This window comes from Pezoporus wallicus, unplaced genomic scaffold (assembly GCF_028554395.1).
Source record: "Pezoporus wallicus isolate ANWC-B61680 ecotype Strahan unplaced genomic scaffold, APGP_CSIRO_Pwel_v1 contig_5785, whole genome shotgun sequence".
NCBI lineage: Eukaryota > Metazoa > Chordata > Aves > Psittaciformes > Psittacidae > Pezoporus > Pezoporus wallicus.
The window spans coordinates 5,364,975-5,379,431 of NW_026641150.1; the positions used below are offsets into that span (position 1 = coordinate 5,364,975).

At 42.7% G+C, this 14,457-nt stretch overlaps 1 protein-coding gene across 1 annotated transcript in view; it reads left to right on the forward strand.

Annotated features, from left to right (window-relative positions):
* Positions 1 to 1,337: 1,337 nt before the first annotated feature.
* RFX8 (regulatory factor X8) overlaps positions 1,338 to 14,457 on the forward strand; it is a 30,853-nt gene continuing 17,733 nt past the window's right edge. The window contains 6 exon segments of the mRNA XM_057422171.1: positions 1,338 to 1,428; positions 4,777 to 4,900; positions 7,708 to 7,769; positions 9,275 to 9,361; positions 12,586 to 12,648; positions 14,175 to 14,232. Of these exon segments, the coding sequence (XP_057278154.1) occupies positions 1,379 to 1,428; positions 4,777 to 4,900; positions 7,708 to 7,769; positions 9,275 to 9,361; positions 12,586 to 12,648; positions 14,175 to 14,232 (444 nt within the window). The 5' untranslated portion in view covers positions 1,338 to 1,378.

Here is a 14,457-nt window from a genome sequence, read left to right on the forward strand (position 1 = left end):
TTGCTTCAGTCCATCAGCAGAGAAGTAGTCCATTTATCACGTTTAAGTTTTAGGTAAATTGTAGATGTAAACTTCTCTGGGCAATCTGTGCCAGCCCCTCACCACCCTCACAGTGAAGAACTTCTTCCTTGTAGCTGACCTAAATCTCCCCTCTGTCAGTTTAAAGCCATTCACCCTTGTCCTGTCGCTACGTGCCTTTGTAAAAAGCCCCTCTCCAGATGCAGTGCTGAGACGCTAGGAAAATCGACAGGCTGCAATAACCATGGCAAAACCACCCAAGTCTCATGGTTGCTGCAGTATCACTGCTGCTGGTTCTTGCAACAGCTAGTATAAAGTAACCTGAGAAAGCTTTCACTCTCTAATATTTGCAGGAGTAGTGGCAGCGCAAGCTGAGTGTCTCACAGAGAAGGTCAGTAGGCTGTGGACATAGAAAATCCGGTCCAAAAACTGAGGGAAGCTTCCACAGTTGGTTAAGCACAGTTACTGATGACAGACTGTACTGGTTACAGTGTGCGTACTGACCTGTGTTTTGGTCAGACAACATTTTCAAGGCTTTGGTTCAGGGGCCTGTGAGTGAACAGCACCTTCCCATGGGCTTCTCAACTCAGCACGAGGCTTTACAGATTAAAAGCAACATGTATTATACATGACATCTGTGCTCACTGCTCCTCAGAAGCAAGCTACATTGAGGGACTGCAAAACCAGCATCCTCCCACCACCAATATCCCTTAGTTCTTTTCAAGCCCCCTTTAATGTTGTGGTCTGTTGACACCTTCGTCACACTGTCACAAGAGGGCAAGGAAGCCAGCCTGTGTCATACCTGGGCCTTCAGCAGCTAATTACCATGAGGAAGCCAAGGGAGTTTCTGCGAAGCTGAGCTCTGATGTAACCCAATGCCATCCACTAGGAAGCTTTTAGACGCTCCAGCCATACATAATTTATTTCCACCAGTCACATGGCCGTAAAGCTCATTTTGCACAATGGGTACTTGCAATGGAAAAGTGCTTACAGGGTTTCAGCGGAGCAGACATCCCTTTCATCTGCCTATATCAAAGAGAAATTAAACAATTATGGGAGTTCACAGCATTCTGGTAGAAAACTCTGAAAACAATGTTTTGAAGGCGTGCAAGGCCTATTAAGACAGCACTCACACACATTTAGGCCTCTTCCCAGCGTCTCTGCACCTCCTGGTTTACGTATAATTCATTTCTCACCTGCGGTTCCTATACAACTCATCTCTGGATGCAGAGCACGCTGGGCCTGGGCCCCGGGCAGGCAGGGCAGTGGGTGGGGGCTGGGTGGGGAATGGGCCACCCGCCGCCCCAACGGCTGGCCGGTACCCAACGGCCCTGCCCTCCCTGGCCCGGCCACCACCAGGATGTCCCAGGGCAGCCCCACTTCCCTCCTGCATCTCTCCATCATCCACTGGTGCGTGCGGCTGCCTTCCCCCTTTGGGGATGGGGCTGGCAGGACTGCTGGGGAACCACGGATGGGACAGGAAGGGGAGCACTGGGAGACGGGGGAGTGGCTCATGTGTGTCCCCACCGTGCCTGGGGGCTTGCAGGACCTGCCCAGTGGGCCTGCTACAGGAAGGGAAGGAGTCCCACTTCTAACCCCTATCGCTATTTCATAGGGCAAGTCTGGTTTGCTGCAAAGGCTCCATCATCACAGTGGTGCATGAACAGTGCCACAAAAGCAGGGAAATGTCCCTGAAATTCCATCTCCTAATACAAGTCTCATTGATGTGGAGGGAAGTTTACATGGCGGAAATGAGATTTTTGTCTCAGCCTACCCACGGATGGGCATCTGGCCCCTGAGCTGCCATCCACTTGATGTGATGCTGCAGTGCAGCTGGCAATGGCTGCCCCTGCTGGACCGCTGGTGGGACCACCCCTGGCTGGACCACTGGCTGGACCACTGCTGGTCAGTGTGCTTTGACAGTGCACAGCAGGTCGCTGTGATGCTGCACAGCCAGAGGTACGCCAGCTTGCAGTTATGCTGTGTTTGATGTCCTCCAAGGTTATGTTTCCTTGAGGTGAAGGTAATGGTTGAACTCCTCAGTGAGTTACTTGCTGGGGTGGGGTAAGGTTATCACCATCATTTTCTTGAGCTTTGAGATGTGTGTCATCTGACACGTGACAGCCGAAGGGAAACCAGGGTTACTTTCCTTCTTTCCCCAAGCACGGGTGAGTCCAGCTAGTAAACAGTGTTGAAGCTTTGTGTGAAACAGTAACTAAACATACACGCGAACTTTTAACTTGACAGCAAGAGATCTATCTTTTTATTCCCCCTCTCAGTAATATCTGGGTAAGTGGGAGTTAGTCTGTGCTTTTGCTGTGATATAGATACCACTACTCCCATTTTGAAAGGACTAAAGGAAGAGACTCAGCCAAGGCCATCCAATAAGTTTGAGACACTGCATAAAACTGAATCATATCAATCCTTGAAGGACGAATTGATTTTTTCTTCTTTTTTAATCACAACAACTTTCTGAATCACCTTTTCATGTTTTGAAAATTTCTAAATACTCAGTTTCATTTTAGGGCTGGTGCATTAACAGTATCAGCCCAGATTTTGGTCCAAGAATGGTTTTAACAGCAGATTTGCAAGTCTGGCTGCCAAAGGTTCAAACCCCCAAAACCTGGAGTCCATGTGAGGTCCTAGAACTGACCAGATAACAAACCTCACAAGAGAGTGTGGATAGAAGGTAGTAGATAAATGGAGGAGGTCTCGAGGTAGTAAATAAATGGAGGAGGTCTTTCCCCATGTGCTTTTCTTAACCTCCGTCTTCCTTCCTTACCACTCTCTCCTTTTGATTTTGTTGTCTTTACTAACAGTTTTGTTTCGATGCATGCCATAAACAACTCGGGGCTAATAGTCAAGAAGATGAGCACTGTGCTTTTTTCTGTGTGGATTTTTCTCCTGATGGACAGTATTTTTGTATCATTTGTCAGCACTAAGAATGTATTATTTGAAAAAGGATGGCAGTTTAATAGGCAATATATAAATAAAATGAAATTCCCAAATATTTTGTCACTAAATAGTTAAGTGCTGGGGCTAAATTACTGTCAGAAAGCAGCTACTGAAGCATGAATTAATTTCGTCTGCACTTCCAATGACTCTTGTGGTATTATATTAAGGATGAATTTGGACTTTGATTTAATCTCCTCTGGGACTGCTCAATTACGGAGGGTTTTGAGATGGTTGCTGTAAAAGAAACAAGTATTTCTGCCTGCTGAGAGGCAGAGCTTAGTCAGGACTCTTATCTAGAATAAATTTCATTTACACTCTAGCCCCATGACGGGAAAAACCCCATTAGGGCAGCAGATCCCCTCTCCTTAGTGCAGGTTCTTGCTCATGCCTACCTGTGAATCCTTTGCTGATAGCTGGTGGTGGCGAGGAGCTGACAGGAGCCCAGCCCAGCTCAGATCAGATCAGCCCCAGCACTTGGCATCACCAGCCAAGATGGGCTACGAGGAGGTAAAAGCGAAACATTTGGGGCCTTTTTCTGGGGGGAGGCAGTCAGCCTTCCTCCCTGGAGAAAGGGAAGGAGGAGTGAATAAAACGTGATCTAGACATCAGCAGGCTTCACAGTGACCGCCTTCTTTTTCAGTCTGTTCTAGCAAGCCAGTTTGCTGGAGACCTTATCCAATACAGCTAATACAGAGAGATAAACACTGGGTCACCTGAAATCAGGCTACTAATAAAAGAGAGGATTCTGATTTAAAATCCAGCTGGCTTATCTCACCTGGTGATTATGAAAAGTCTGCTTTCCCAACCGACTTGATTATCAGTAAAGACACAGTGAGTAACTGGCACTGTGCTCCACTAGCATTCAGCTGATAATTTAATTAAATAGGCATAAATCATTTGGTATAACGGAAGCAGAGTCAGAATAAGAAAACATTGTCAGACAATCAGCGTGTCAAGCTTTGGAAATTAATCTCTCTGTGTCTTTGCTCCAGCTTTGCTCAGGTATTTGTACTGCAGAAGGCTATTATCTTCTGACATCGAAACCATTGGAATTATCTCATAATTAAAGGTCTTTTTTTCCTGGTGAAGGTATTAATTCAGGCTAATAAGTAACTAAGTTTACATCTTCCTCACCTTATTCTCATAAGTAGTTGCATTTACTTGACTATGGCCATTCTAGTAAGTAGCATGAGTAAAGGATTTGGCCATAGGATGAGTATTTAAGCACTTAAACCAGTTTCAATCCTGGCAGTTCTGTTACATAGTAACTAAAATTAAATTTCTGTTCTCTTATTAAACTTGTGCTAAAAGCAGTCAGGCTGTATGAGAACAGAATTTGGTCCTTCATAGTTTTTGCACTCTCAGTCCCAAAACACCATATTGCACATTTTAGACAGAAAAATGCTCATATTATTAGCTTTGGTATAGTGGAGACCTTTCTGATTAGAAGATCAGAGTTACATCCTTTGATATAACAACAGTTATCGTATGACAGATGCCAATACTTTCTGTTTTGGTGCTAATGTTATAATGATATTTGCTTAGTTGGGATTTTTTATTAAATATTATGAGATATAGTTACTTCCTTAGCAGAGCATCACATGATCTCTCTTACACTTTGGAAACAAGGAAAGTAAAAATTTATAAGTAAAAAAAATGCCCCTTATAATTATATATGAATACATATTAATATGTGATTAATTTAATACATACTTTAATATGTGATTTTAATATGAGCTACTAAAATCACAAGCTAACAATTCTTTCTTCTGACATAAACCAATTGCTGTTTTTATTTTAAAGGATAGCTGATAACTTCTATTTGTGTGAAGGAAGCACCATACCCCGTTGGCTACTATATGAATTGTATGTGGAAAGCTGCAGTCCGTATTTCAAGTGTCAAGTAAATTCAGCCACCTTTGGAAAGGTACTGAGTAGATAGGATATATAAGATAAGAAGCAGAGATACCTAAACATGAAATCTGATTATTAAACATACACACTAGATATCAAAAAATATTAAGTAACAGAGAAGAATTAAGTATTACGTTTGTGTCTTTTCTGATGTATTTCTGGTAAGCTTTCATGTATATGCAGTTACACTAAAGAGCATTACCTGTGATGGAGCTTATTTTCTTCAAGGGACTGGTGTATGTTACACTAGCTTTCTTTTGCCAATATATTTTAGCAAGTTTTACCAGGGTAAACAGTGCAAAGATAATAAATTCGTCCTTAGGAACTGAATCTCCTGTCCTTAAAAGACCCCTTTAGTTGTTACATAATTTCATACTTTCCATTTTAAGTATACTTGGAGAGATTTTGCTCAAACACACCCTAAAAAAGTTGTTATAGAATCATCCAAGCAAAGCAAATGCAGATGTAAACCCCAATCTCCTTTAAACAGTTCCACTCTTCTAATACATGGAGGTTGATACAACCTACAGGGAATTACTACTTAGAAATCCCAATTGCAATGAACACTCGTAGCTATTCAACTTTATTTAACAAATTAAGGAAGACAGAATGCCTTGTGATTATTCGTTGCTCAAGTCTTTTTGTTCAGAATTTCCTATTTTTACCACTATTAGTGCTCAATAGCATATAAATAATAGTGCTAAGGATTGTTTTAATACAAACCCAAAATAATTTAAGTAAAACTTGAACCTGAAATTGATTTCATTTTTGTGGATAACCTAATTTTAGGAATCATTTCTCTCAGTTCAGTTGAATCTAATTTTTTAACTTAAGGTAAGTTAAATCACTCTTACTTAAAATTAAGATTTGAGTGAATGATCTAGTGTGATTGATCACCATAGTTTAATGGATCATCACCCACAAGCCAAGCCCATGAGTAGAATTTGCCTGGCTCACTGTAGATATCTGCCATGAAGCTAGTTACCTTAAAATCTCTTGGTAGCCAGTGGAGAGAAATAAGTAGTTACGTAAGATCCCTCTCACCCTAAATCAGGCAGCTCAGACAGCTCAGATGATGTACAGATGGACCCAATGATCTTAAAGGTCTTTTGCAATGTAAATGATTCTATGAGTCTAAATGTGCCTCAAACTCCCTGTTTTTCTCCATTGACTATGAAGCCTGCAGTGACTAGCTTAGACACCTCTACCTCGTAGCCACGTAGGTAAGATTAATCCCATCCTGTCTGTACACTTTCAGGTGCTCCAGCATGATTGAGTTACCACCTATAAACTAAGCCTTTTTGAGGTTTAAGTTAATGCATTTTACTTTAAAGTTGTGACAGGCATGGATGAAGCATGAGTCTGGTCACGCAGGAGAGCTTAGTTGATGAGCCACAGCTGCTATAGGTTGGTGCTTGCAACTGTTTGCTCACAGGTTTAACTGACCCAGTGCATTGCGGTAAAAGTTAACACATTCCAAGTGAGCAAGCTGGGGTGCAGCTCCCCAGTGGCTTGGAATGGTTTATCCTTCCACAGCAGGGGGTGGGACTGTGCAGCAAGAGGCTGAGGAGGGCTGGAACTGCAGCAACCCTGGTTTAAACTAAATACACACATGTAATCAGTTACCACAGCCTAGCTAATGGTCTGAGCTATTAATAATGCATCAAGCTGTAGTAACATGACTGCATTACATGTGTGTGGACTGCCAGGGCTTTTGCAGTCAAGTCCCACGTGAATCAAAGCATGGGGATTTAAGATACAAGTAATCCCATCCTAACTATCCCTCTGTCCAAATGCACCACTGTATCTGTAGAAGAGGCAGTGGGAAGAAGTGTGTGTCTCATGCCACAGGAGCCCCGGTTTCATAGGCTGCCCTTTTAGGAAAACAGGATTATGCTAAAACAGCAGCTTGAGAAAGGGAGCAGCTGGGGCAGAGTGCATGCAGAAATGTGCAGAGAACAGGATCACTCCAACACTGTTAAAACCGGAGGTCCATGTTAGTGTGAGTTAGGGAAATGTATCCTTTAGCAGGCCTTTGGACCAGCACAATGCATTTTGCACAGAGTAAGCTTTGTGCTGCTGAGTGGAAGCTATCCTCACTCCTTGCTAGCACGGATTACTCAACCCACTGTCCCTGCTATATTGGGAATGTTAGCTCCAGCTGCACTGTGTTAGTCTTTGTCTTCACAGGACAGTTCATGCAGAATAATCATAGTGAAGTGGATTATTACCCTGACAGTATCTTATTACTGTGTAGGACCTAACCTTGACAGATGCTGCTTGACCTCAGTTCACATTTACCACCACGGTGGTCAAAAGGTTGCTTTGCAGCTTGATGGTTCAGGTCCTTTTAAAATAGATAAGTCAGGCCCTATCCTGCAAATACTCCTTGCAAGAGTGAGTGAGTAAGTGTCTGAGTCTCTTGTCTGAGTAAGTCCTACTCAAATGAGTAAGGGTTGCAAAGTATTGAAGAATCATGGCACCTTCAAGTTCCCTTAACTGATACATCCTATCTCACTGCGGGTGGTCTCCTAGTGTGTGCACTGACTGTGTTTCAGTGCAAGGTAAACCAGACTAGTCTAACGCAATTCCTACCTGAGGGAGGTAATCCCTTAAATTACTTAGCTTTCAATCCACAAAAACCTGATTGAGTTCAGTTCCACAGTTACCATTTGAGAAGTATGCAAGAACAGGTATCGGCCTGCAAATGATGGAAAGCAAAAGAAGTGATTAAGGAGAAAAAAACATGTAGCAGATATGTTTTTGCAGTTTAGAATGAATTTACCAAGTCACCTCTAATTTTCTGTTTGGTTCTTTCAGCTTATTCGGTTAGTTTTCCCGGGGCTGGGGACAAGAAGGTTGGGCACAAGAGGGAGTACCAGGTATTGCTTTTGTATCCTTTGTTTAAGAATGTTATTTATAACTGTTCTAATAAAACCTAAAAATAGCTGAATTTTCAGCTCCAGCACTAATACAGGAGCTGAATTGCTGATTGCAAGTCTGTAATACATTGCAGGATCCAGAGTGATTCCTGATGTCACCATGTACATTAAAATAGTTGATTCGATGAAAGTCACGACTTTGGGGCTGCTGTGGTGGGGTATGGATTCCAAATCAGACTGGTTTTTAAAATACTAGTGCTCCAGTTTGTACTGGCTATTGCAGCATTGCCTGTGTGAGGCATCTGCGAGACATCACAACCTTACTCAGTGCTCTTGAGACACTGGGTCAGGAAAGCCTGGCTCTGGGATGCGCGGGGGTGGCAGCCATGATTAATGTCTGTGTTGTGCTTTTCATCCTCGCACATATCTATGGAGTGACCCAGTGTGAACTGGTGGTCAGAGGACATGTTGTAAACAGTTTCAAAACGTTTAAATCAGACCACCTCAGATCCTCCTCCGACATGCCCTTTCTCTTCCCTTCCCTCTTCTTCGAGAGCACAGAGAGTTCTATAGTCTTTTGTTGGTTCAATGTCCAAATTTGCAATCACACTCTGAACACCCAGAGAGGAAAAAGGGGTATTTCCAGGGCATTGAGACACGGTAGTTTTACAAGCATTTTGAATAGCTGTCAAGCACTGGCTTTGAGAATGGCATGCCCTTACTTGATCTGCGACTTTTCTCCACTAGTCTGGACTTGCTATCAGCTTGATCCAGCGAGATCCTTTATTTTGGGAGTGCCTCACCGCAGACACTCCCAGGCTTCTCCGTGTAGCTGGCAGGATTTGGGAGGGTGCGTGATAGCCCCCAGCCTCCACGCTGGCTCTTCCCATCAGCAGAAGGTTACCCTCTGCTGGCTGCTGATATTCCAAAAAGTGCTGCGCTGCTCTCCTGCCTTCCCAGAGACCCAGCCTGGGAAGAGCCAGCTGGCAGCAGCACTTCAGTAGCAGGGGTGGTTATAAGGCTGCTTACTGAGTTTGGGATAAAGCCTACAGAAGGTCTGGTGAGTTCCTCGGGTTTTAGTGTGCCATGGCCACTGATGGCCACCCAGTCCCTAAGGTACCATGAATGGCTGTGGAACAACTGGACTAAATCCTTCAACTTCCATGGGGATATGGGGAGCTCTGTCAGCTGAGGCTCTGGTCCCTGACTTCACTACTTCTCCTGTACAAACCTGCTGCACCCTATTCATTGGCCTAAGTTTTTTTGTTTAGAAACAAGTTATCATTCCAGGGCAAATCCTATTAAAAAGAGTTTGTACAGAGTTTGTGCAATTATCTTCTGCTGGGGAAAATAATTTTTCAACACAATTTAAAAAACAAATGTGGGTTTTTTACTTGGTCTTTTCCTATTTAAATAGAAATCTCATTGGCTTTCAAAGGAGGAGTATAAATTATTTGCTGACTTGTTGAAAATCATATGGTTGCCAGTTCATTTTTTTTTTCCAGGTATCATTATGATGGAATAGCTATCAAGAAGGACTCCTCCTTTTATGAGAGTTATTGCACTCTTCTGTCTGAAAAAATTTATCACAGGTTTGCTTTTTAAAATGTTTGAACATTAAATGGCACACGACAGTCTATATATCGTCTGTTTATAAAGGTCTTTAACTCACCTCTTGTAAGGGAGCAACAGTGAGAAAATCTGTAAGATGAGTATAAATCGATTGCAAAAATCAGAAGTCTAAAAATAACTGATGAACGTAAGATACTTTGGTGGACTAAAGTGTAGACGTGAGCATGGTCCAGTTGTGGGCAGGTAACGAGGAGTTCTCATAGTTAAGCTCATGGTTGAGATAAGGAAACCACAGGCTTGCATTTCTCCACAGAAAAATGGAAAGGAAATGCTTACATTTTGTAAAGTTTTACACTCCTTTTAAGTGCACAGGAGAATTAAAATAGGTGCAGCCTATGCCTTAAACTTTGGAGACCTGGCTCGTATCCTTACTCTCTTGTAGACTTGCACATTACTTTAATATGTATATGGATAAATTCTGTGCTTTGTTTTCCATTCTATAATATGGAGATATAGCACTTTTCTATAACATGAATTTCAGAGGGATACAAGTCAGTCTACTAAGCACCTGAACATTCTAGTGATGATGAACCCATTTCAGTGTCTGTGATACATTATAGTCAGTTAATTGAATGCATGCTCTACAAGAGGATGGAAAAGTTATACCAATAGGTTTATTGCCTTTCTCCATGGGTTTTACAGCAGAGTAATGTTGCAGAAGCCCATAGAGTGACAATGGTAAAGAACGGGACAGGCAGAGGATCAGGTTCTGCGGATGATCAAGTGGCAGTCAGCTGTTGTGAGACCAAGCAAATTATTCATACGCAACTCAAGGCTTGTTTCCCATAAGACCTTTACTGAAGTGATATCCCTTGCAGCCCATGTACCCAGTAGAACCAGGACAGGCCTAAGATTTGACATCCGTAATGAAGAAAGTTGCAGGTCCTTGGCTGTGTCTCTGCTGATCTTTCCTCTTCAGAGAAAGAAAGGTGTTTTCCTGCAGCTTCACTTGGAAACAGCAACCTCACTTGTGCATAGCAGGAAAGCTGCTAGTTCTGGTCATAGAAGAGATGAGAACAATTTCAAAATTTATTTTTCCTCCCAGCATAGAAACATGAGGAAAAATTACAAAAATTAGGAGGAACCAAACAAGTGATGTTGGCTAAATCCAGGCCATGTGGAGAAACAAGGACTTTACTCACTGCTGGGAGTCAGAAGCACTACATAATGCCAGCATAACTTGTGTCCTTAGCGTTCCTCATGGAATGGAGCCATGCTCTCTCATGGACAGGGGAACATGCTATGGTCCATGGTTAACTGTAGGGGAGCCACTGCTCAGGCTGCAGAACTCTCTCCTTCTCCACCACCTGCCAGAGGTGACTGGCCAGACCCCTACTCCTAAAAAAGCTAGATTTCATTTGGTCAAAACAAGGAAAAGGAGGTGTATTCCAGGGTAAGGGCTAACATTTATACAGCATCTAGTGAGCTTGATATAGTTTCTTAGGATAACTTTTCTGGTTAAATGTATATATATATAATATTCAGACAAAGATAATTTTTCTAGTTGCAATAGAAAAATCTCTGAACTACAAAATTGTCTTGTCTGATGCTTCCTTCATTTAAGACAGTTATAAAAAGTCACTAAGCTGTTGTGTGAAGCTAGACATCTGAAATTAGAACAGCTTCCACTCTAACTGCAGACGCACTTCCCTGTCCCAAGCCAATCGGCAGGTCTGCAACACTTGGGCAGCTGGGCATCCCAATAACTGCTTAGTGTCTGATAAAGCACAGTGGGGAAAAAACAGAGGAGTAAAAAAGCACAAAACAAGCCAGAGAAGCATGAGTAGCACAACCATGAAAGAAACAATAAGGTCACATACAAAATAAGCAGCTTCAACCAAGTAAGTGAGTTTGTTTCCATCTGCATTGAGATTTGCATATTCTTTGCAAATGAATAGGAACACATCACGGAAACACCTCATCTTTACTGTCCTCTCGGTAGGGTTCAGCACCTTCTGAAATCAGAATTAATTTTTCAGGAACCAATGAAGTCAATTGAACCAGCAATGGCAAATTCTGGGTTTTTTGTGGGTTTTTTTTGTGTTTTTTTTTTTTTTAATTAGAAAACAGAAATTTAGAAGAAGAGTAATGAAAACTTGAAGACTTTTCTACCTGCAAGAATAAATGATCTCACAGAGATAACTGTGTAATTGCAGCAGGGGTATGTAACCCCCAGCATCTCAATTTTTGAGAGTGCATTGGTGTGGAAATTTCCAAGTTACAGTGAAGAAAATTTTGAATGTATCATTTCAGTGCAGTGCAGATGCTGGTCTCTAATTACTGAGAGGATTATTTCTCGACCATATTGAGATAGCTGGCAATCGACATGGTGCTGGTAGGGAGGAACTAAGCCCATGTAGGATCTGGCAGGTTGGGAGCTGTGCTTGTTGGTGTCATAGAAATGGCAGTAAGATTATAATGGTTTGCCTTTGACTACAAAGAAGGCATTTGCTTTTTGATAGTCAGCAGGGTCTCGTATGTGTTGTGTTGGCTGAGGAAGGATGACAGTGCTCTTATACAGCACTTGTGAGTTTGTTCGTTTAGAAATCTTGGATTTTTTGAAGATACGTGCACCACAGCTCTGATGATGATGTTATGAAAGTAGTGTAAATAAACACAACTGTGATCAGTGAGGTCTACAGATGTACTACGGAGATTTAAGGGAATATGGTGTTTACTGATTTGCACTACAATAGGGTGCCCTCTATAGAGAGAGGGAATGGGAGCTTTGAGGACAACCTCTGACTAAAACCGTACTTGCTCTGGCTCAGAGTACAGCCACGTTAAAAAAATGTCAGGTTTTGGTTTCTTAAGAGTTACTTAATGATTCTGGTCATAGGCAAGGCTTGGGCTTCTGGCTTCCTAGTGAAGCAAACCCATGATTTTTTAATAAAGAAAATCTGATATGATTCTAGCAAATTAGTTTTTCTAATCTCAGTATAATCTGACAGTCAACAGCATGCACATTTACCACCCTCCCTCCTTTCATTTTCCCTTTCATTCACCTCCTCCGTTAGTCTTTTTGTCATCCCCACCATTGTATTTCCCATTTTAGCTCGAGTTCCCAGCCCATAGCATCATCCAAACTCTGCAAGTCGTACAGTGAAACTCATTGTGATTTTGCTGTCACACATTTTCTGTTCTCCCACCCACCTCCTCTTTTGTGTGTCCTCTCTTTACCCAGGTACCACTCTCCATGCAAAGCAAGCAGCTCTGCCTGGCAGCCAAGCACCTCTGCAGGCACCAGGTGAGTCTGAACCCCCTTTTCGAACAGTGGGTGCACATAGATGTTAGCTTTTTGTTGGTATTTCCACTTAATCGTCAGTGAGCTCCCAGCTAGCTGCTGGGGTACAGGAGCACCCATGCAGCTCCCCTTCTCCCAATTCACCATCCCCATGGCAGGGGTAGAGGCGAGCCTGCCTGCCGTGGGAGCCAGCCCATCAGAGGAGAGTGATGCTGGTACGTGTTGCCATAGTAGCAGCAGCAGAAGATACAGCTGGCCGCCTTCTCAGGGAAAGCAGGAGCTGGAAAATAGTCATTAATTTTTTTTCACAGGCTTCAGGAATCTGCAGGAAGGACCCATTTGAAAGAAGCGCTATGAAACATCTCTGCTTACACATCCTTCCCTTTGTCCAGACACCAGCTCAAAAATGTTTGGGAGAAAGAGCCAATAGCTTTACCAAACGTACCCAGCATCAATGTTATGCCCTGTCTTGGGCAGCCAGTTTGGTTGTTTGCTGCAGCACCGCCTTCAAGGCAGAAAGCAGTGGCAGAGGGAAAGGTAATTTTTTAGGTGCCAAGGGTCAGTCCTGTGGGCAGCAGAGGAGCAAGAGGAGGCGTTTTCAGGTTCCAAGCAGATAAACACTTACATTTTCTCCTCTGTCCCTCAGGACGTGTGGTAGTACCCTGGTTTATAACACATCACAGCAGCAAAACCCATCAGCCAGGATCTGATTAGATAGCCTGAGTGCTGGCAGCCATCAGTGGAAGTGCATTTTCTACAAAGCTCCTGCCTGTCACCCTTCAAAACAGCCGAGTCCAGAAGGACCTTGGCGTTTGAAATGCCTTCACAGACAGTGAGCAGGTGTCTGCAGCAGATGGGGGCTTTACTGGAGGAATCCAACTCTCACAGCTCATCCCTTTTGCTAGCAACATTGCCTCTCTCTCCTGTAGGATTAGCTTCAGCGAAACAGGCAGGGGGAAAGTAGGAGATGGTAAAGCAAGAAAGCAGCCTATTGTGCCTGAATCCCTGGCTTTTCAGCCAAAAGCCAATGGTCAAGCCTTTGCAGGTCCAGGTGACTTCTGACCATGCAAAGTAAATGGCAGAAAGTCAGAAACAAAATGCCATCTAAACTGATATAGGGGGCAGAAAATGTAATTACTGTGAAATCAAAGCACACAGGTGATTATGTTTTCATTATTTGCATGTTTATGAATATTATTATCATTCCAAATTAACTGCAACTACAAACAAAACCCCACAGTTTTGGTTCAAGACATTGGAAGACATTGCACTGTTGAATGGCTAATACCTTGCTGTCTTTGTAATGAATGGTTCAGTTTCATATTAAAATGAAGAAGTCGGTTTTCAGACTTATTAGAAAACCATGCAGCTCCTGATTGACAGGAAGGAGAACAGGGTTTGTTTCCCAAACAATGCTCCAACCTAGTCCACTCTATCCAGTTTGAGCTCATTTTCTACTAAATACAGAATAAATTAGTGAGCTTTTAAAAAGTTTTCAGGTTTGTTTTGCTTTTTATATTTTATCACAGTGGAGACACCCGGAGTTATGGAGATGAACCTGGTTACATGAGCCAAAGAACAAGAACGGTGAGTGTCAGATACATCAGACTTACAACAAAATGTCTAGCTGTGTGCTTAATTACAACTTCTATATAACATGTTCTGATGAAATACTGTTAACCCATCTTCAAAATAATCTTTGATAATCTCACTAAATGCTTACTTCCCCTTCCTGTTTCACCTGGTAGCAAAATATTTTTGTTGCCTTAACGTCAGCTCAAATAATTTTATCTGTGCTGTGAGTGGAAATCG